This window comes from Neoarius graeffei, chromosome 25 (assembly GCF_027579695.1).
Source record: "Neoarius graeffei isolate fNeoGra1 chromosome 25, fNeoGra1.pri, whole genome shotgun sequence".
In the NCBI taxonomy this organism is placed as follows: Eukaryota; Metazoa; Chordata; class Actinopteri; order Siluriformes; family Ariidae; genus Neoarius; species Neoarius graeffei.
The window spans coordinates 21535300-21556202 of record NC_083593.1 but is presented as its reverse complement, the minus strand read 5'-3'; the positions used below and the strand labels follow the sequence as shown (position 1 = coordinate 21556202).

The 20903-nt window shown below is 41.8% G+C and overlaps 1 protein-coding gene across 9 annotated transcripts in view; it reads right to left on the bottom strand.

Annotated features, from left to right (window-relative positions):
• Positions 1–20903, bottom strand: part of nbeaa (neurobeachin a) — a 460126-nt gene that overhangs the window by 127256 nt on the left and 311967 nt on the right. For 8 of the 9 annotated variants that reach the window (XM_060908447.1, XM_060908439.1, XM_060908440.1 and 5 more), the window contains 6 exons: positions 18584–18752; positions 12350–12429; positions 2666–2728; positions 1910–2007; positions 1540–1632; positions 804–912 (listed from right to left, as the gene is read on the bottom strand). In XM_060908447.1, coding sequence (XP_060764430.1) covers positions 804–912; positions 1540–1632; positions 1910–2007; positions 2666–2728; positions 12350–12429; positions 18584–18752 — 612 coding nt within the window. Of the gene's footprint in view, positions 1–803; positions 913–1539; positions 1633–1909; positions 2008–2665; positions 2729–12349; positions 12430–17700; positions 17783–18583; positions 18753–20903 lie in introns of those variants that run through there. The other variant, XM_060908446.1, reaches the window with a different exon arrangement.

Genomic DNA, 20903 nt, shown 5'->3' with positions numbered 1-20903 from the left:
GTCAGGTCGCTCCCCAAGGACACATCTGGTGACTGTTTTGAAGAAGGCGGAAGATTCTCGCCGAAACTGTCAACAAGGTAACATCTTAAAAAATCCTTGTCTTAAGAAACGAACTTAAAATAGCTAGGAGAGGTACTCTCGAGTCCGGTGATGAAATAAGAGAAGAAAGCTCGGATGACGGCGAGGATGAGACTGATGCTGACCATGGGCATGGCGAGCGTGGGGCAGAGCGTCTGCGTGCAGGTGACACGGCGTGGTGCTCGTGCGGAAAATGTAACGTGGAGTTGCTCACGAGTCCAGCAGAATTTATTTGCTGCAATGAGATAGGCGCCACCCGTGGACTTGCGAAATCGTCGCAAGAGGCAGAAACAGGTATTTCACACGTGCTATTCCCAACCTCAATGAGCCAACACAACTGGGCACATACATACGTCATGAGTGTTACGCAGAGAAAATGAACGTGCATTCTGATTGGATAAAATTAATATCATGGCGGGCTGTTCAAACTGCGGAAATAGTTTGCTCGAGCTACTTTCAAAACACTATAACTTTCCAACCTTAGAACAAAAAACTTTTGTAAGTCTTGAATAAGGTTCGTTAATGTGTGTTTTATTGTTATATTTACTCTATATATTGCCCTCTGTTCCCCTTTAATCAACATGTGGACACTGATGAAGGCTAGAGGACAATTAAGGACATGGAGGTGTCAAATAAAATGGCTGGTAGGTTTAAAAGATACCGCAAAGCTGCAGCGCCTGATACCCTTTTCTCACTACCTCCAGTAAACTGGCACTCGGACCCACCTCATAGAGTGTGTTGTAGGTTGTTACTGTCACAGTGTTGGTGTGCATCATTAATCGCTCTCCCAGAAGTGTGAAGAGGCTGTGTGTATGCATGATCTCCACTTTCCTCCTGCAATCACACACACACATATATTTTGAAAGTGACACAAATGTCATGTTGACATCAATTCCACAAGCCCCTTCTCTTTGACACTAAGTGTGTGTGTGTGTGTGTACGCACAGACGGCTTACTTGCTTACTCAGCCAATCAGGTGCCAGCAATAACAAATTTCCTTCAGCTAGCACAGCCTCAGCAGGTTTGCTCTTCATCAGATTATCAAGATTATGGGATTATCGCTAATTCCTTTTTATTCTGATCTGAGGTGCACTGTGAGCACAATGGATTCTCACACTTCCTACCATCTTTCTGCCTCCAATCACACTGAATCACAACTTTGCCAGCCTGAGGACCGAAGAACGCCCTTCTTAGAATTCATTTCTTCGGCTTTAACGGATACCGTGCCCTGTCACACTGATTGTTTTTGCCTGAATTGTTTGAGTTCAAGTCTCCCTGTCAGCTGCTGCCTTCTGGAGCGTTCTGTCTTTATTACTTTCTCAGTCTGTTTCCGAAAAATCCGCAACACGCACCACGACTTTTATAATGCTAACTTGGTTACGGAGATATTACATTCATATAAAAACTAAAACTTCAGCATCTAAAGCTTGGCCCCAAACAAGAACGCGTGGAGCCTCTCACTTGTGTCCAAGGTGTTTGAGAAAGTAGCCGAGGACTTTGAGAGCTTGCACACGAATGCTCTCGCTCTTCGAAGCCAAGAGTTTATAGATGACCCTGGGGAGGAAAAAAACAAACAAACATAAGACTTAGAAATGTCAGTGTTATGATTCATGGAGAAGGTCTGGACCTGAGGGAACATTTAGAAGGTTTAAAAAAAAAGTCAGTCAGACGACATGGCTGTGTCGAACTATGTACAGTGAAGCAGCCGAGTGTTTTGACAGAGAGCCGTGGTGGTAGGGGTGGGTGTGTGTGTGTGTGTGTGTCTGGTTAAATCTACTTCAGTTATATAAGCGTGCAGGGCGAGTGACAGTCTGTATGCCTCGATGCTCACCGTATCCCGTTCCTCTGGTCAAACGCCGGAATCATGGAAGCTGGATGCTCAGACATGAGAGCCACCAAGAGCTGCAGAACATCATGGATATTCTCATCCTACAGGGGGACGAAAGGAAAGTAAGCAAGCGAGTCAATAAATAAGTCAGTAAATAAGCAAGGAATACAGAAAGAAAGAAAGATTGCAAGTAAGTAATTAGGTAAGCAAGTAGGGAAGAAAGAAAGTAAGCAAGCAATGGATAGATAATTAATTAATTAATTAAGGAAGGAGGGAAGGAAGACAAGTGAGGAAGTAAATAAGTGAGGAATAAATAAATAAACAAAAACAAGAACGAACGTAATTAAGGAAAGAAAGAAAGAAAAATAGTAGGTCACGGTGAGTAAGAAAGAAAGCAAGTAAATAAATAAGCAATAAAAAAGAAAGGAAGTGAATAAGTAAGGAAAAATAAATAAGGAATAAATAAATAAATCAGTAATGAATGAATGAATGAATAGGAAATATGTACGTAAGGAAGGAAGAAGTCAGACAGACAGAAAGACATACACAAAGGCAGACAATAACAGAAAAAAGTTTCACGCACACACACACACACACACACACACACACACACACTAATGTCCCGAACGCTCTGTGACTCCTGAAGCAGTGAAGACTGAGCTCAGGGTTTTATTTGAGTGTGTGAACTGAAAGCAGGTCTTCACTGTAATACAGAGTGAACTCTGTGTGTGTGTGTTGTAAATGCTGGGAGTTCAGTACCTCATGCATGGTTAACAGGTAGTTCAGGATGCTCTGTAATTCGTCCTCTTTCACACCCCGGTCCTGCAGACACCACAGGATGCACATCATGATATTTAACAGACTTTTTGTGGACAGCACATTACCACTGAGGCCAAATGTCAAGTGATGCAGAGTAATGAATTGTTAATCCGTGTGTGTGTGTGTGTGTGTGTGTGTGTGTGTAAATAGTAATATGCACTTAGCGTTACTTGTATGCTTTTAAATATTCGCTGACTCACGTGCGCATGCCATTAGTGATGTGATTTTAAAAAAAAAAGAATAAGTATTAAAGGGCAGCCGCTTGTGCAGGTCACTAATGCGTGTCATATCTGAATGTAAAGCGAGAGAACGAGAAAAACAAAGAAAAATGCCTGAAACAAAAGTGGCAGCGGCTAAATGAATAAAGCCTGCTGCTTAGCAACAGTCTCATGTTCTTCCAAACAACAGCCCTGAAACAGAACACTGTGTCCATGTGACATTTCTGTCTGTCTCCGAGACAGAGTACGCACACGCACGTGCGAATGCACACACACACTCTTATACTTCTATCTTTGTGGGGACTCTCATTGACATCACAACTAAATGTCTAACCCTAACCTAAACCCAATTCGAACCTGAAACCTAAAACTAAGTCTTAACCCTCAAACAACCCTTTGAAGAAGTGAGGACCAGCCAAAATGTCCTCATGTAAAACAAACAACAAAACAGTATTCCGGTCTTCAATATGTAGCAAGTACAAGTACACATGCGCACACACACACACACACACACACACACCCCTTCTGAGCAATGATCCATAATGCAATTCTCTCCGTGTGCAGGCTGCACAAGTACTGAGCACTTTTACGGTTCAAAGGGACATAAAATCTCATCTCATCTCATTATCTCTAGCCGCTCTATCCTTCTACAGGGTCGCAGGCAAGCCGGAGCCCATCCCAGCTGACTACGGGCGAAAGGCGGGGTACACCCTGGACAAGTCGCCAGGTCATCACAGGGCTGACACATAGACACAGACAACCATTCACACTCACATTCACACCTACGGTCAATTTAGAGTCACCAGTTAACCTAACCTGCATGTCTTTGGACTGTGGGGGAAACCGGAGCACCCGGAGGAAACCCACGCGGACACGGGGAGAACATGCAAACTCCGCACAGAAAGGCCCTCGCCGGCCCCGGGGCTCGAACCCAGGACCTTCTTGCTGTGAGGCGACAGCGCTAACCACTACACCACCGTGCCGGACATAAAATCCAATGAAGAAATACATTTCCATTCAACTGCCTCACAACACCACATCACATCTCCAAGAAGAATGAGGATAAACGACTTCAGCACCATAAAAGCTTCAAACATCTTTGTTTGTCCTCTGCTTGTTTATGATAATGAGCAGCAGTTTATTTTTGATTGCAGCTTTCATATGAATTCGCATCCAGTGAATAATGAGATGAGACCCCCCCCCACACACACAGTGAGGTCATCGTCTCCGTGTAGCACGCTGACCCTCTGACATGCACTTGGGGTAAACACACAATAGCCTGCTGATTAAAATGAAACCGCATGACAGCACTATTACAGTATAAACATCTACAGCATAGAACAGATTAAAAGAAGTGCATTGAGAAGCTACCAGTGTTGCCAGATTGGGCGGTTTTAAGTGCATTTTGGCGGATTTGAACATATTTTGGGCTGGAAAACATCAGCAGTGTCTGGCAACACTGGAAGCTACCTGAAATATTGCGTACAGTTTGACAAAATGTTCTCTTTTTCCTTTTGCCCACCTCTAAACGACTTTTGGTGTGTGACTATATCACCAGGCACACATGGCGAAAGAAAAAAAAAAAGATTATTATCCAACAAAATCCTGGCCATCCCCCCCCCCTCCACATTATGGAAAGGAATCTTTTCAATTTTCTGGCATCTTTAAAAACAACAGAAGTAAAACAAGAATGCTATAATGTGAAGGAAACAAACAAAATAAATTAATAGTAGCATCAATAACTACATTATAAATAAAAGTTAGTTCAACTAAAACACTAGAAGTATGTTAAAGTAGGATCTGACTGATGAGGGCTTTTTGGTGCCGATACCAATAACGCTAAAAGGTCTGTGATTTCCAATCAGCAATATTTCATCCGATACCTACCCTGCAAAAAAAAACCCAAAAAACCCCAAACATTTCTTCATTCGGAGAGAAATATATTAATTTTGTTAATGTATTAAATAGTGCGAATAGGACAAAAATAGTCAAGCAGGCGTAAATGTATATGAAAGAAACGTTATGAGCTACGTACCCAACAGAATTACTTTTATTAGGCCTCTATACAGAACCGTTCTCACATACTTAAACACTTTTAATGGCAATGCTCTAACAAAATAAAAATAAAAACGAGTATCAGTTAAAAAACACTCACTCACTCCTTCCAGCCTGTTAGCATGTGATCTCTATTGATCCACACGTCATATTAATCGGAGCATAATTTTACGCCGGATGCCCTTCCTGCCACAACCCTCCAATTTCCGGGCTTGGGAAACAAACATTCACACCTATGGGCAATTTAGAGTAGCCAGTTATAGCCTAACCTGCATGTCTTTGGACTGTGGGGGAAACTGGAGCACCCGGAGGAAACCCACGCAGACACGGGGAGAACATGCAAACTCCACTCAAAAAGGCCCTCGTTGGACCACTGAACTCGAACCCAGAACTTTCTTGCTGTGAGGCGACAGTGCTAATCATTACACCAACGTGCCGCCTCCTCAAAAAAACCCAAAAAACAAACGAAATACAAAAATGCTCAATACGGCCTTCCTGTAGGAAAAAAAAAATCACTTATAACTAAAAATACAATCTGTACATATATGCCATTACTTTGTGTCAAACTAAAACTGACTTTTTTTAAACAGCTGAACGCCTCCATCTGTTTGACACACTGTTGCCTGATTGTTTTTCTAGTTTGAACTGTCTCTTTCTTGCCCCCTGACGCACTCACACACAGAGAATAGCAGGCTGTAGTCAAGTGAGACACAAAGCTATCTGTGTCACACAGCTAGCAAACATCTATCAAAACATTTCACGCTGTTCATGCACACCAACTGATGGTCTACCCGCTACGGTGGAAATAAAAACATTTTACAGCAACAAACTGTTTTGGTATTGATTTTTTTTTGGTAGGTAACCGTATTTAAACCTGATAAGTACAGTATTGTCTGCAGGTGATTACAGGTGAATGTATAGCTGACTTTCGCTCTATAATGTAATAGCGTTGTTCTATTAACATAACTCCACTAATTACATGCTTTAACTAGTATTGTGTAGGTTAGCTAATCAGTGTCACTGCTGAAGCTTCGCTGTCGAAGATTAGCTTGCATCTTCATTTGATTACAGCTACAGTGCCTTCCAAACATACTGAGGTCTGGGCTTTGATTAGGCCATTCTAAGACATTTAAAATGCTTCCCTTTAAAGCACTCCAGTGTAGCTTCAGCAGTATGTTTAAGGTCATTGTCCTGCTGAAAGGTGAACCTCTGCCCCAATCTCAAATCTCTGATGGACTAAAACAGGTTTTCCTCAAGAACTGCCCTTGCCCTGTATGTAGTGCTGTCCAGCTTTCCTTCAATCCTGACCAGTTTTCCTGTCCCTGGTGATGAAAATCATCCCCACAGCATGATGCTGCCACCACCATGCTTCAGTGTGCAAATGGTGTTCTCGGGATGATGGGAAATGCACCACATGCAGCGTTTCCCATGATGGCCAAAAAAGGTCATCTGACCAGAGAACCTTCTTCCATGTGTTTGGAGGGTCTTCCACATGCTGGTTGACAAACTCCAACCATGCTTTCTTATTTTTGACTGTAAGCAATGGCTTTTCTTTGACCACTCTTCCATAAAGCGCCGCTCTCTGGAGTGTTCTGCTTAACCCATTAAGGCCAGATTCAACATTCACATGTACATCCCTTTATGACCTGTATGATGCTTGCATGCGTCTCCCTTTAGAGTTTTCAAGACCCGCGACCGATGAAATACATTGCGATTCGCTGAAAAAAAACACATGGGGAAGCTGAAATGCAAGTTTTTTGTTTGTTTTTTCAGTGTTCTTAGCCTTAGCCTGAGCCAGGGGAGCGACACTGATGTCAAATATAGCAGTTACTTTTAGGGGTTTAAAGAATAATGAATTAGAAGATTAAGACCCAGATTATGATGTGACTGCTGACCTGCTAGCCAAGGCTCAGTGAATGATAGATACGTTTGGGGAGAAGGATTTTGGCAAGGTTACTACTACTATTACTAATAATAATAATTAACCACACAATTAACATATTAGTAACATAATTTTACTATCTATCCATCCATCATCTATACTGATTAACCCTCAGGGTCATGGAGGAAGCTGGAGCCAATCCCAGCTGACTTCGGGCAAGAGGCGTGGTACACCTTGGGCAGGTCACCAATCTATCACGGGGGCAACACAGAGACGATGCCTATGGGCAATTTAGAGTAGACAGTTGACCTAATCTGCATGTCTTTGGACTGTCGGAGGAAACCAGAGCACCCGGAGGAAACCCACACAGGCACGGGGAGAACATATAAACTTCACATAGAAAGGTCCCAGTCAGTTGTAAGGTTCGAACCCAGAACCTTCTTGCTGCAAGGTGACCGTGCAAACCACTGCACCACCATGCCACCCATAATTGGCATGCATTGTATAAATTTTATTTATTTTTTACTTTTTAATAAAAAAAAAATTAGGACAAAGGCAATTATTTCCAATTAAAGCCAACTGTTTAAGCTCTTAAATGGCTTTTATTTCATATCTCTATCTGCTACAGAGACTGAGAAATGAAGGTTTTAGTGAATGTTTTTCTGAAAACCCTCAGGTTTTAGGAGGTTGTTCTAAACATGTCATAGAATGTTTTTTTTTTTTTTTAAGAGCATGCCTCGCGTCATAATGGGTTAAAGTGGTCCTACAGACAGATACTCCCATCTCCACTGTGGCTCTCTGCAGCTCATTCATTGTTGCATCTCTGATTAATGCCCTCCTTGCCTGGTCTTGATGGGCGGCCGTCTCTTGTCAGGTTTGTAATGGTGCTTTCCATTTTGCTATAATGTATTTAATGGTGCTCCATGGGATATTCAAAGTCTGGGATATTTTTAAAAACCTAACCCTGATCTATACTTCTCCACAACTTTGTTTCTGATCTATCTGGAGAGCTCTTTGGTCTTTGTGTTGCTTGTTTAGTGGTGTTGCAGAGTCAGCGGCCTTTCTACTATTTACAGGTTGGTGTTTGAGGAACAAACATTTTTATTTTATTCCACAACCTACTGATTTCCCCCACATTCCACATAAAAATATTGGTCACTTACAGCACTGAATTGCAGAAAATGACAACTGGTTCAAATAACAAAAAAGATGCAGTGTTTTCAGACCTTAAATAATGCATAATAATCAAGACCATATTCGATTTTAAACAACACAGTACCAATGCTTGAACTTAAAGATGAGTTCAGAAATCAATATTTGGTGGAATAACCCTGACATTTAATCACAGCTTTCATGTGTTTTGGTATGTTCTCCACCAGTCTTTCATGTTGCTCTTTTTTCCAGCCCGGTGCAAAAATTCCATCAGCTCAGCTTTGTTTGATGGCTTGTAACCATCCGTCTTCCTCTTGATCACATTCCAGAGGTTTTCAGTGGGGTTCAGGTCTGGAGATTGGGCTGGCCATGACAGGGTCTTGATCTCCATCCACACCTTGATCGACCTGGCTGTGCGTCATATAGAGCATTGTTCTGCTGGTAAACCCAGTCCTCAGAGTTAGGGAACATTTTTCGAGCAGAAGGAAGTGAGTTTTCTTCCAGGATAACCTTGTACATGGTTTGATTCATGTACCCTTCACAAACAAGAATATGCCCCATTCTATCCTTGCTGAAGCTCCCCAAGATCACCACCAAATTTCACAATGAGTGTGAGGATCTGTGGCTTGTAGGCTTCTCCAGGTCTCCGTCTCACCATTAGATGGATTCATCAGAAAAGATGATCTTCCTCCAGTCTTCTACAGTCCAATCCTTATGCTCTTTAGCAAACCTCAGCCTGGCCCTTCTTTGCTTCTCACTGATGAAGGTTTTTTTCCTAGCTTTGTATGACTTCAACCCAACCTGGAGGAGCCTGTTTCGAACCGTTCTTGTCGTGCACTTAACCCGAGCTGTCATTTGCCATTCTCTTTGTAGGTCATCTGATGTCATCCTACAGTTACTGAGTAACATGCAAAGGAGTTGATGATCATCCCAATCAGTGAAGAGTTGTTTTTGTCCTCTGCCAGTCTGTAACTTTGCTGTCCCCAATGTCTGCTGCTTGACCTTGTTCTTATGAACTGCCGTCTTTGAAATTTTGAGGATGGAAGCAACCTGACGCTCACTGTATCCCTCTGCCAGTAAAGCCAGAACTGAATCCTTCTTTTTCTCACTCAAAACTTTTCTTTTTAATTCTTTTGGCATGATGAATATATATTTTTGCATTCCAATTAAAATTTAAGGTACTACTAGCTCTGAATCTGCCATCCAAACTGGTCCTACTGCGAGAGAATAGTGATGCAGTGTTTTTTATACTTTTTCTTGTTATAGAAGGTTTGGTTCAGGTGATCACCCAATCAATACCTTATTAAGTAAAATTAGGTGTGCTTCTGTTGGAATTCCAGCACAGACACTGGAATGGCTGCCATACACAGAGATGCTGACTTAAGAAAAAATTGAAATGGTCTCTTAGTTTTTCCTGTGTGTGTAAGTGTGTGTGTGTATATATGTATATATATATATATATATATATATATATATATATATATATACACACACACACACACACACACACACACAGATTGGCTACTCTACTACTAGGCTATCAGCTCATGTATCGTGAGTAGAGAAAAACAAAAATGGCGGGGTGTGTTGCTCAACCAACTGAGGACGAAATAAAAGCTCTACTCAAAAAAAAGCAACAAAATATAGAATAAAAGTATTTGATGGTAAGACCATATCTTTTTATTTTTACAACCCCGATTCCAAAAAATTTGGGACAAAGTACAAATTGTAAATAAAAATGGAATGCAATAATTTACAAATCTCAAAAACTGATATTGTATTCACAACAGAACATAGACAACATATCAAATGTCGAAAGTGAGACATTTTGAAATTTCATGCCAAATATTGGCTCATTTGAAATTTCATGACAGCAACACATTTCAAAAAAGTTGGGACAGGGGCAATAAGAGGCTGGAAAAGTTAAAGGTACAAAAAAGGAACAGCTGGAGGACCAAATTGCAACTCATTAGGTCAATTGGCAATAGGTCATTAACATGACTGGGTATAAAAAGAGTATCTTGGAGTGGCAGCGGCTCTCAGAAGTAAAGATGGGAAGAGGATCACCAATCCCCCTAATTCTGCGCCGACAAATAGTGGAGCAATATCAGAAAGGAGTTCGACAGTGTAGAATTGCAAAGAGTTTGAACATATCATCTACAATGCATAATATCATCAAAAGATTCAGAGAATCTGGAAGAATCTCTGTGCGTAAGGGTCAAGGCCAGAAAACCATACTGGGTGCCCGTGATCTTCGGGCCCTTAGACGGCACTGCATCACATACAGGCATGCTTCTGTATTGGAAATCACAAAATGGGCTCAGGAATATTTCCAGAGAACATTATCTGTGAACACAATTCACCGTGCCATCCGCCGTTGCCAGCTAAAACTCTATAGTTCAAAGAAGAAGCCGTATCTAAACATGATCCAGAAGCGCAGACGTCTTCTCTGGGCCAAGGCTCATTTAAAATGGACTGTGGCAAAGTGGAAAACTGTTCTGTGGTCAGACGAATCAAAATTTGAAGTTCTTTATGGAAATCAGGGACGCCGTGTCATTCGGACTAAAGAGGAGAAGGAAGACCTAAGTTGTTATCAGCGCTCAGTTCAGAAGCCTGCATCTCTGATGGTATGGGGTTGCATTAGTGCGTGTGGCATGGGTAGCTTACACATCTGGAAAGACACCATCAATGCTGAAAGGTATATCCAGGTTTTAGAGCAACATATGCTCCCATCCAGACGACGTCTCTTTCAAGGAAGACCTTGCATTTTCCAACATGACAATGCCAAACCACATACTGCATCAATTACAGCATCATGGCTGCGTAGAAGAAGGGTCCGGGTACTGAACTGGCCAGCCTGCAGTCCAGATCTTTCACCCATAGAAAACATTTGGCGCATCATAAAACGGAAGATATGACAAAAAAGACCTAAGACAGTTGAGCAACTAGAATCCTACATTAGACAAGAATGGGTTAACATTCCTATCCCTCAACTTGAGCAACTTGTCTCCTCAGTCCCCAGACGTTTACAGACTGTTGTAAAGAGAAAAGGGGATGTCTCACAGTGGTAAACATGGCCTTGTCCCAACTTTTTTGAGATGTGTTGTTGTCATGAAATTTAAAATTACCTAATTTTTCTCTTTAAATGATACATTTTCTCAGTTTAAACATTTGATATGTCATCTATGTTCTATTCTGAATAAAATATGGAATTTTGAAACGTCCACATCATTGCATTCTGTTTTTTATTTACAATTTGTACTTTGTCCCAACTTTTTTGGAATCAGGGTTGTATTTTTCAAGGATTATTATTGTAGGATTTTTCTTAAATTGCTCCTGTCATTTCGCTGGTTTGTTTACAATCTAAGCGGAAATGATTTTGTCGGACGTTTTGTATGAAGTTTTTATTTATCAAATTGACAAAAAATAAAAATGCTCTGTTTCTCAACATCCGGTGAATGTGGATAGAATAAAACAGTTATTCCACTCAATGTTGTCGTACATGGCTTATAGCCCTTTGTGTCTTGTCAGCTATCAGCTCATGTACAACTCAATTTCATGGAATAACTGTTATATATCTCTCCCTCTCTCTCTCTCATGCATATTATATATATATATGTGTGTGTGTGTGTGTGTGTGTGGTTTATAACAGTTAGTAGTAAGCTGTAAAATGTTCTGGCACATAAGACTTCAGAACAGAGGGCTTTGCACTTTACTCCCTTGGTAACATGACCACCGAAGTGTTTTTAAAATATTATTTAACAACAAAAAGTTTGATGTGTCGTTCTTTCACCAATAAAAAAAAAAAATCATGTCAAACTCAGCAACAGCAGCGTTGATGCATCCACCATGGCGGTGGCCTTGAGTTCCAGCGCATGAATGTCTAAGTAACATCTCTGTCTGATAAACAGGAAGGAAGCTGTTGAAGAAAAACTATTTCAGATGTTTGACCTTGCTGTGACCTGTTACGATAAATTCTAAAATCTCATCAGTTCAAATGCTGGTTACAATAATAATTCCGCTGAAATCCTACACATTCATCCACTCGTTCTTGAGACATCCTGCTAACGAGAATCTCGGATTGGATGCAAGCATAGACACCCATCCTGAAAAACATAGCGTCTCCACCAGAATATAACGTTTGATAAACTGCTATGGTACAAGGAGAAGAAAACAGTATGGGATGTGCTGTTCAAGGAAAATCAATCAACCCTGTCATGTTTTAGTTCTTACTTACAGTAAGAACCTGCTGAAACCCTGGTTTACTTATCCTTCCAGCAAGATCTAATGAAGTGGAGCAGTTTAAGTGGTGCTCACCTTGAGAATGAGCTGCTTGAGGAAGAGGAGCATGAAGGCACGCAGAGAGATGATCTCCTTTTGTGTGGGCCGAGGACCGTCTGCAAAGCACACAGTTACAAATGCAGTCATTTTCAACAAATCGGATAGCACTGAAGTTGGGCAAGCACCCGTCCCAAACACACACACACACACAGATAAAATATGCAGAGTCAGATGTAACAGCAGTGCAGTCAAGTGCTTTTACTGTCCTTTGGAAATGAAGACACCACTTTAAGATGCACTGTATAAAACGCCTCATATGAACAGAGAGTTTAAGTGTCTATGTGATCATTTTAATCCCTCTGTCCTTTTCTGGTCTTAAACTAAGCTCAGGATGGGATGAGTACGCATGCCTGAATGTCAGCACATTAATAATTTCACTAAATATGGAGCCTCTGAAGTGTTGCATCGATTTTCCTCGCACAACCGCAGAGTCTGGGCTCTCAGCGGTGCCTACGTTTTGCTGGCTTGGGGAAAAAAAAAAAAAAAAACACTCTCCTTTGGCTTTCTTAATAAAAGCATATAAACAAGCTTATAAGATAACAATAATACCAATGCACATCATACAGTCTGAGTAAATGTGCAGATGAGAAATCGATTGCCCATGCAGTACAGTAGAAAGATGTACAGGGTCAGGATCATAACTCTGATGAGGCTCAGAAATGCTGTTGACGTGGTTTACATCACTACTGTGTTAATATTACTAACAAAACATTCAAGGTAGCAGACTACCGGAAAACAAGAAGATTATAGAAGGCACATAACATACAGGATAAAAAGCATCTAGGGTTGATGTATAGATGCAGTACTAGCTATAAGAGCTATAGGCTGTGAAGTTGAGTAGCAATATATGCAGTGTATTTCTCCTGAGATCTGCGAATGTGGGATCACAGTGAGGAGGAGGGCGCAAGAAGGGGAGGAAAAAAAAAGTCTGTGGCTGTCAGAGAGGATTAGATAAGGAAAGAAATGGAAAAACCCCAAACAGCCCATGGTGAACTCGGCTGCATTCTCCCTCTCCTCCACTCATTCATTTCCCTCAACTCTCTTCCCCACACACCACTCATCTTTTATTTACCACCACAAGCTTCACAAAGCGGACGTGTGTGTGTGTGTGTGTGTGTGTGTGTGTGTGTGTGTGTGTGTGTGTGTGTGTGTGTGTGTGTGTGTTGAGAAGGTAATTAAGCACCAGACCCATGTTCTAGCTCAGCATTGAATGTGTTTATCACTGTCTGACCATGTGACATTCCTGGCCAGTACAGCAGTGTGTGTGTGTGTTTCCCCACAACCTCTGTCTACCCACTTCTACATGCAGAGCGAGTGGGCGTATGTGGGCCGAAGTGTGAATCATCTGCTCTGTTTGGGCTCAGGCTCTACTTCTCAACTAGAACAGGCTTTAAAGACATTTGTAATTTTAGATCCTTTTTCGTTGAAACTCTGTGCTTCCTTTTCGGGAAAAGGAACAGAGCTTAGCAGGCCTGGGGACAGGGCTAGTTTCCGGGCCAGAAAGGTATCTAATATCAACTGAAATGAAGAAACTAGTGATATTTATTTACTGCATAGCAATACTACAACCAAAATTAGAAAAATGTTGGGACGGTATGTTATGTCGAAATTAAAACTGAAAACAATTTGCAAATGACTGTTTACCAGTCTTTGACCTGTATTGCACTCAAAACAACAGCACATTATTTGACGTTTTACCTCATGAATTGTACAATTTTGATTTACCACTTTATAATGTTACCGTTCCTTCTCACAACACTTAAAAGATATCTCGGGACCAGTGGCGGCTGGTAGTCTTTCAAACAGGGGAGGCTGGTCGGTTACGATATTTCCAGATTTTAAAAGAAAAAAGAGAAAACACATCAATTTTGCCCATACTCTTGCCTCTGATCTGGCTGATTGTTGGCAGGGTCACAAACTGTGAAATAACAGGTTCTTTTGGCCCATTAGCCTACTGTCCAATATACATGATGGTGGTGTTGGGGGGGTATATTTTAACATTTTATATTTTAAAATTGTGGCATGTTGTTTAAAAATTGATCATTATTGAAAGCAGCTCTTTGTCAGGAACCTCAGCAGTAACAGCAGAGTGTTCTGGAATAGGCACAAGCACTGACCTTGGGGAGCCAAACATAGAGCTGGGTGCCACACATTTAATTCAATGACACTTTCCCTATATTTTACTTATTTTGACTGAGAAAAGTTTTATTGACAATTTTGATAACCCTTCACTTTTAATCCAGGTCTGTAGTGTGAAATGTTCTCGGCTGTGTTTTTGTTTAAAAATGTTTTCCAAATTGTAGCTGTGTTTAATTCATATCCAGAAAAATATATGTTCCAATATAATATACTCAGCATAAACATTTTAAATAGATTCTATATTTTTGGTCCATCCATGACATATTACTAAAGTAGCCTATTTACTGTTGTTGATGTGGGTCACTTGCTGTTAGCCAATTCACTTTCTCGTACCAGGAGAGCTGAAAGGAACGAGTATTATTCCCTACCTTTTTCATCAAGTCAATTTGAGGCGTTGGTCTACCCTGCTCTTTAATTTTAATTTTTTCCTCGAAAGGAAGACTGGCAAATGGCTTCGCCAAAATTAAATCAGCAATGCTTGGCATCCGTGCGCAGCTTTCTTGCTAGCTGACCAGCCCCCTCAAGTTCAAGTTCAGTCACTCAAATAAACGAAATTTCTGGAACTAAGATAGCAAACTTGACAACACTATATTTACACTTTATTTACAATGAAAATATATACAAACGAAAAAAGCTGGTAGAAACCGTATGTAATGAATGAAATCGAAATGTAAGCTGATCTCTTACAATACACCACAGCACTTGTGAATCCGCATGGGACTGAACTGAAATTCACCGCTGCCTGTCTATATTTGAAACAAGCTGTCAATCAAAGAAAATATCCAGCCGCTTTCACCAATCACCAGTCTCCTCGCGGAAACTGCCATGTTCCTCCCACTGTGAGGCTCGGAGTCCGTGGGCGGGCATTTTCGCAGTATTTGTCCAATAACCGTCTTGCATTTTGAGATTGAAAAGCGCATAGCTCCCAAATGCCATTGAAGTCCACTGAGGCTGGGAATCCGTGGGACTCCGTGGGCGGGCGTTTTCGCAGTATTTGTCCAATAATCATCTTGCATTTTGAGATTGAAAAGCGCATAGCTCCCAAATGCCATTGAAGTCCACTGAGGCTGGGAATCCGTGGGACTCCGTGGGCGGGCGTTTTCGCAGTATTTGTCCAATAATCATCTTGCATTTTGAGATTGAAAAGCGCATAGCTCCCAAATGCCATTGAAGTCCACTGAGGCTGGGAGTCCGTGAAACTCCGTGGGTGGGCGTTTTCGCAGTATTTGTCCAATAATTGTCTTGCATTTTGAGATTGAAAAGCGCATAGCTCCCAAATGCCATTGAAGTCCACTGAGGCTGAGCTGCATCGCGCTGTCACGAGGGGGAAAAACTCACGCGCACATTAGCCGAACTGGGCAAAGTTATAACGGAATGATTTCGCACTGTAGTTGGGTTGAGCACATATATTTCTATGATTCTGGATCTGAAATAGCAATGTTATAACTTATAACATTGCTATTTCAGATCCAGAATTTTTAGAGGAGGCTGAGCCTCCCTTGTTGTCTTAGAGCAATCGCCCGTGCTCGGGACTGAAGTCACCAAGTGATGAAGCGGTTCAGGTGTTATTTTGGCCCATTCTTCTTCCAAACAGGTCTTAAGGTTTGCAACAGTACAGGGTCATCATCATATTTTTCATTTCAAAATTCACCACACGTTCTCTATTAGGGACAGAAGGCAGGGCACGGCACAGACACCCTCTTCTTCCACAGCCATGCCTTTGTAATGTGTGCAGAATGTGGTTTCACACTGTATTGTTCTCTCAATATACTTTTCTGCATTAACGCTGCCATCATAGAAGTGTAAGTTACCTTTGCCAAGGGCACTGACACAAACCCATACCATGACAGACTCTGGCTTTTGGATTTGTTGCTGGTAACAATCTGGATTGTCTTTGGTCCGGACCACATGGTGTCCATTTCTTACAGAAAAAAAAAAAACTGGAATACTGATTTGTCTGACCACAAAACACGTTTCCACTGTGTGATGGTCCATCCAAGATGCCTCTGAGCCCAGAGAAGCTGATAGCGCTTCTGGACACATTTAACAGAAGGCTTCATTTTAGCACAGTTAAGTTTTAACTAGCATTTGTGGATGTAAAAAGAAAGAAAAGAAAGCACAACTTTATTCATCACACACCTGTGAAATTTCCTCTCTGCATTTAACCCGTCTGAAGCAGTGAACACACACATGCACACACACGTGAGCAATGAGCACACACACATACCCAGAGCAGTGGGCAGCCATGCTAACAGCGCCCGGGGAGCAGTTGGGAGTTCGGTGCCTCGCTCAAGGGCACCTCAGCCCAAGGCCGTCCCATATTAACCTAACTGCATGTCTTTGGACTGTGGGGGAAACCGGAGCACCCGGAGGAAACCCACGCAGACACGGGGAGAACATGCAAACTCCACACAGAAAGGCCCTCACCAGCCACTGGGTTCGAATCCAGAACCTTCTTGTTGTGAGGTGACCGTGCTAACCACTTACACCACCGTGCCGCCCAACTCCGTATTGTAGAGCTTGAAGTTTTATCAAAGTAATCCTGAGCCCATGTGGTTATATCAGCTATAGATGAATAACGGTTCTTGATGCAGTGCCGTCTGAGGGATCAGAGATCTTAAGTGTTCAGCTTAGGCTTGCACCCTTGCCCTTCACACACCAAAATTCCTCTAGATTCCTTGATATTATGCACCATAGAGGGCGAAATATCCAAATCCCTTCATATCTTTCTATGAGGAACATTGTTTTTAAACATTTCAATCATTTTCCCACATATTTGTTGACAAACTGGAGATCCTCAGCCCATCTGTGCTCCTCAAAGACTAGGCCTTTCCTGGATACTGATTTTGTACCAAATCGTGATGACAGTTACCTGTTGACATTGCCATCATTTAATTGTTTTACCTCATTACAAGCCCTAAATTGCCCCTGTCCCAACTTTTTTGGAATGTGTTACAGGTCTAAAATGCAGGAATGGATGTATATTAACAAATGAAATGAAGTTGACCTGACAAAATCTGAAACATCTTGGGTGCATACTGTCTGCAATGAAATACAAGTCAAAGTCAATTAAGAAATCACTGCTTTTGTTTTTAATTTGCATTTTCCATACCGTCCCAACTTTTTCTGAGTTGGGGTTATAGAAATTTTTGCACATAAGTAATTTATGTTATTCTTTTAAACATTACATGATAGACGTATGTCTGTGTGTGTTTATGTCCCAGATGGATCCTTTCCTTCACCCTGACTCCTCTGCTGCATCTTCATCTGTCTTACCTGAAGGTCACTCAGCACTGCAGAGCGGATCACTACGGCATACAAACACAAACGTATGGCTCACCATCATAAGCCCTTTTCACACAGATATTCTGTAAAATTGGCCTAAAGAAGGCACCTTAATATTACAGCTTTAGTGATTTACAGTGAACTGAAAAAAGCTGGCATGAAGCCACGCCAGCGCGTTTTTATATTGTGAGCCGGTGTTCCGCAACCAAAGGCAACGTCACGTGTCACAACAGGGTGTCTGTGTCTAGGGTGACATATCTACGCATCACAAATATGAATACCCCGAGCATACCGGCGCTGCTTTAAAAACAACGTTGAGTGTCAAGGTGCTTTTTTTTTTTAAGCTGTGCACATTTATACTGTACCACTCTTCAAGCACAAGCAAAGTTACTGAACATCATATGCAACATGTAATCACTTCTGTTAAATAATTCACTTTGAAGTGAAGTAACAGCCTCAACATGTTTGTGTCAGTTAGACGAGCTGGGTTTTAGGGGAAAAAACCCAAATCTCTGTTGTAGAAAACTGCAAAAACAGGGAGAGAGAGAGAGAGAGAGAGAGAGAGAGAGAGAGAGAGAGAGAGAGAGAGAATCAGAGTGAAAGGTAATAGAGTGCGTATGCGTTTGTGTGCATGTGGATACAGTATATGTTTGTGTGTGTGAGTGTTTGCATGCATGGGTTTGGATGTGTAAGTGTGCATGTGTTTATGCATGTGAGTGTTTCTTTGCGCGCGCACGCGTGTGTGTGTGTGTGTGTGTGTGTGTGTGAGAGTGTATGCATGCTCACCGAGGCCTTTAGGTGTGATGCCGCTGCTCTCCAATGGGTTGGTGGCCCAGTAGTAGTACTTGAGTGTGTGCATGAGCTGCAGCACGGTGCCCACTCGCCGTATAGTGGAGTAGATCGTGGCCGTGCCAATGAACTCAGCTGACAGGTAAGTGTACAGAGAGAGCTGAACCTGAGGAACAGGCACAAGGCAAGTCAGATACACACACAACAAGAACACACAAAGACAAGAAAACATTATGAAGTGCAAAATATGACAAAGGAGACCCTGAACTGTTGAGCAACTGACATTGTGTATCAGGCAAGAATGGGACAACATTGCTCTTTCAAAACTACAGCAATTGGTCTCCTCAGTTCCCAAACATTTACAGTGTCGTTAAAAGTAGAGGTGATGCAACACGGTGGTAAACATGCCCCTGTCCCAACTTTTTTGAAAGGTGTTGCTGGCATCAAATTCAAACAATAAAATTTCTCGGTTTCAAAATTTGACATGTTGTCTTTGTACTATTTTCAATGAAATATAGGGCTTCCATGATTTACAAATAATTGTATTCTAGTTTTTTTTTTTTTTACACTGTGTCCCAACTTTTTTGGAAACTGGGCTGGATATTTTTGAGCCTGCATGTATAATTTTGGACCTTGTGTTGATTTCCGAAAGCCAAAAATAAATTTAAATGTCTGTACCAAACTGTCCTTTATTTTCTATTGATCTACAGTCCTGTGCAAAAGTCTTAGGCACATGTAAACTAATGCTGTAGACCAAAAATGGCTTTAAAAAAATTATGAAATGTTTCAACATTTAAAAATAAATAAATAAATAAATAAAATGCTATAAACAGCAGTAAGCCACAATCAATGAAACCAAGTCAATATTTGGTGTGAGATGACCCTTTGCTTTAACCCCCCCCCCCCAAAAAAAAAAGTAGTCTCAGGTACAGTGAGTGCAGTTTGATAAGGAAATGAGCTGTAGGTTTTACTGAGCATGTTACAGAACCAGCCACAGTTCTTCTGGACACTTTGACTGTCACACTCGCTTCTTCATTTTGCACCAAAACCCATCAGCCTTCATTATGTTTGCTTTTTTTAAATCTGAAAAGTGGTCTCTTATGGAACATGCTGCTCAGATACAAACTTTTTTTTTTCTCTAACATTTAATTTTGTGCTGGAAAACAAACGTTTGGACTCTAAAATGTTTTTGTACTGACCTGATCATTTAGAAGTCATCAAATAGAAATCTATAACTAAGTTTGTATGGAAAAAAAAATAGGGTGTCTAAGACTTTTGCACAGTACCGTATGTTGTACAGTTATTCTTCCACAGAAAAACAACAGTTCAGAGAAATCACTGAAAGCCTAATATTGCCGTGATGGTCAAGTCAAGTCAACTTTGTCAAATATGCTATACATGCTCGACATACAGCACAGATGAAATTTCAGTCCTCTCTGACCCACGGTGCAAACAGGCAATGCAATAAATAAAAATAGAATAATTGAAATAAACAATATAAACAGTATAAACACTCTAGATAAGAAATAGACATAGACTAAACACACACACACATAAATTGGAGCAAATAAACAGTCAAGGGCACTTGAGGTATAGCAGGTAAACATGAAATAAGCAGTATAAACAATAAACTAATAGCTGTTAAGGTGAGGTAGTGCGGAATAGTGCAAATGAGCGAGGTAAAGTGAAATGTGCAGTCCCTGAGTTCAGTGTGCGAATGAACAATGACAGTATGTGCGTGTTTGGGGGGGGGGGGGGGGGGGGGGGGGGACTGTGAGGGTGACATGTCAGATGCTGAAAGGGGGGCAGGGGGCAGAGGGGGGAGGAGGGGCAGAACAGGGAGGGAGTTGAGCCTCCTGACCGCCTGGTGAAAGAAACTGTCCTTGAGCCTGCTGGTTTTGGCCCGGAGACTCCGCAGTCTCCTCCCCGACGGCAGCAGACTGAAGAGGCTGTGAGATGGGTGGGTGGGGTCACCTGCAATCCTGATGGCTTTGCGGGTGAGGCGGGAGTTATAAATATCCATAAGAGAAGGGAGAGAGACACCAATGATCCTCTCAGCTGCTCTCACGATGCGCTGCAGAGTCTTGCAGCAGGACACAGTGCAGGCACCGTACCACATGGTGATGCAGCTGGTCAGGATGTTCTCGATGGTGCCTCTGTAGAATGTGTGCATGATGGGGGCCGGGACTCTTGCTCTCCTCAGTTTGTGGAGGAAGTACAGATGCTGTTGGGCTTTTTTGGCCAGTGATGGTGTTGTTGCTCCAGGACAGATCTTCAGAGATGTGCACACCCAGAAACTTGGTGCTGCTCACCCTCT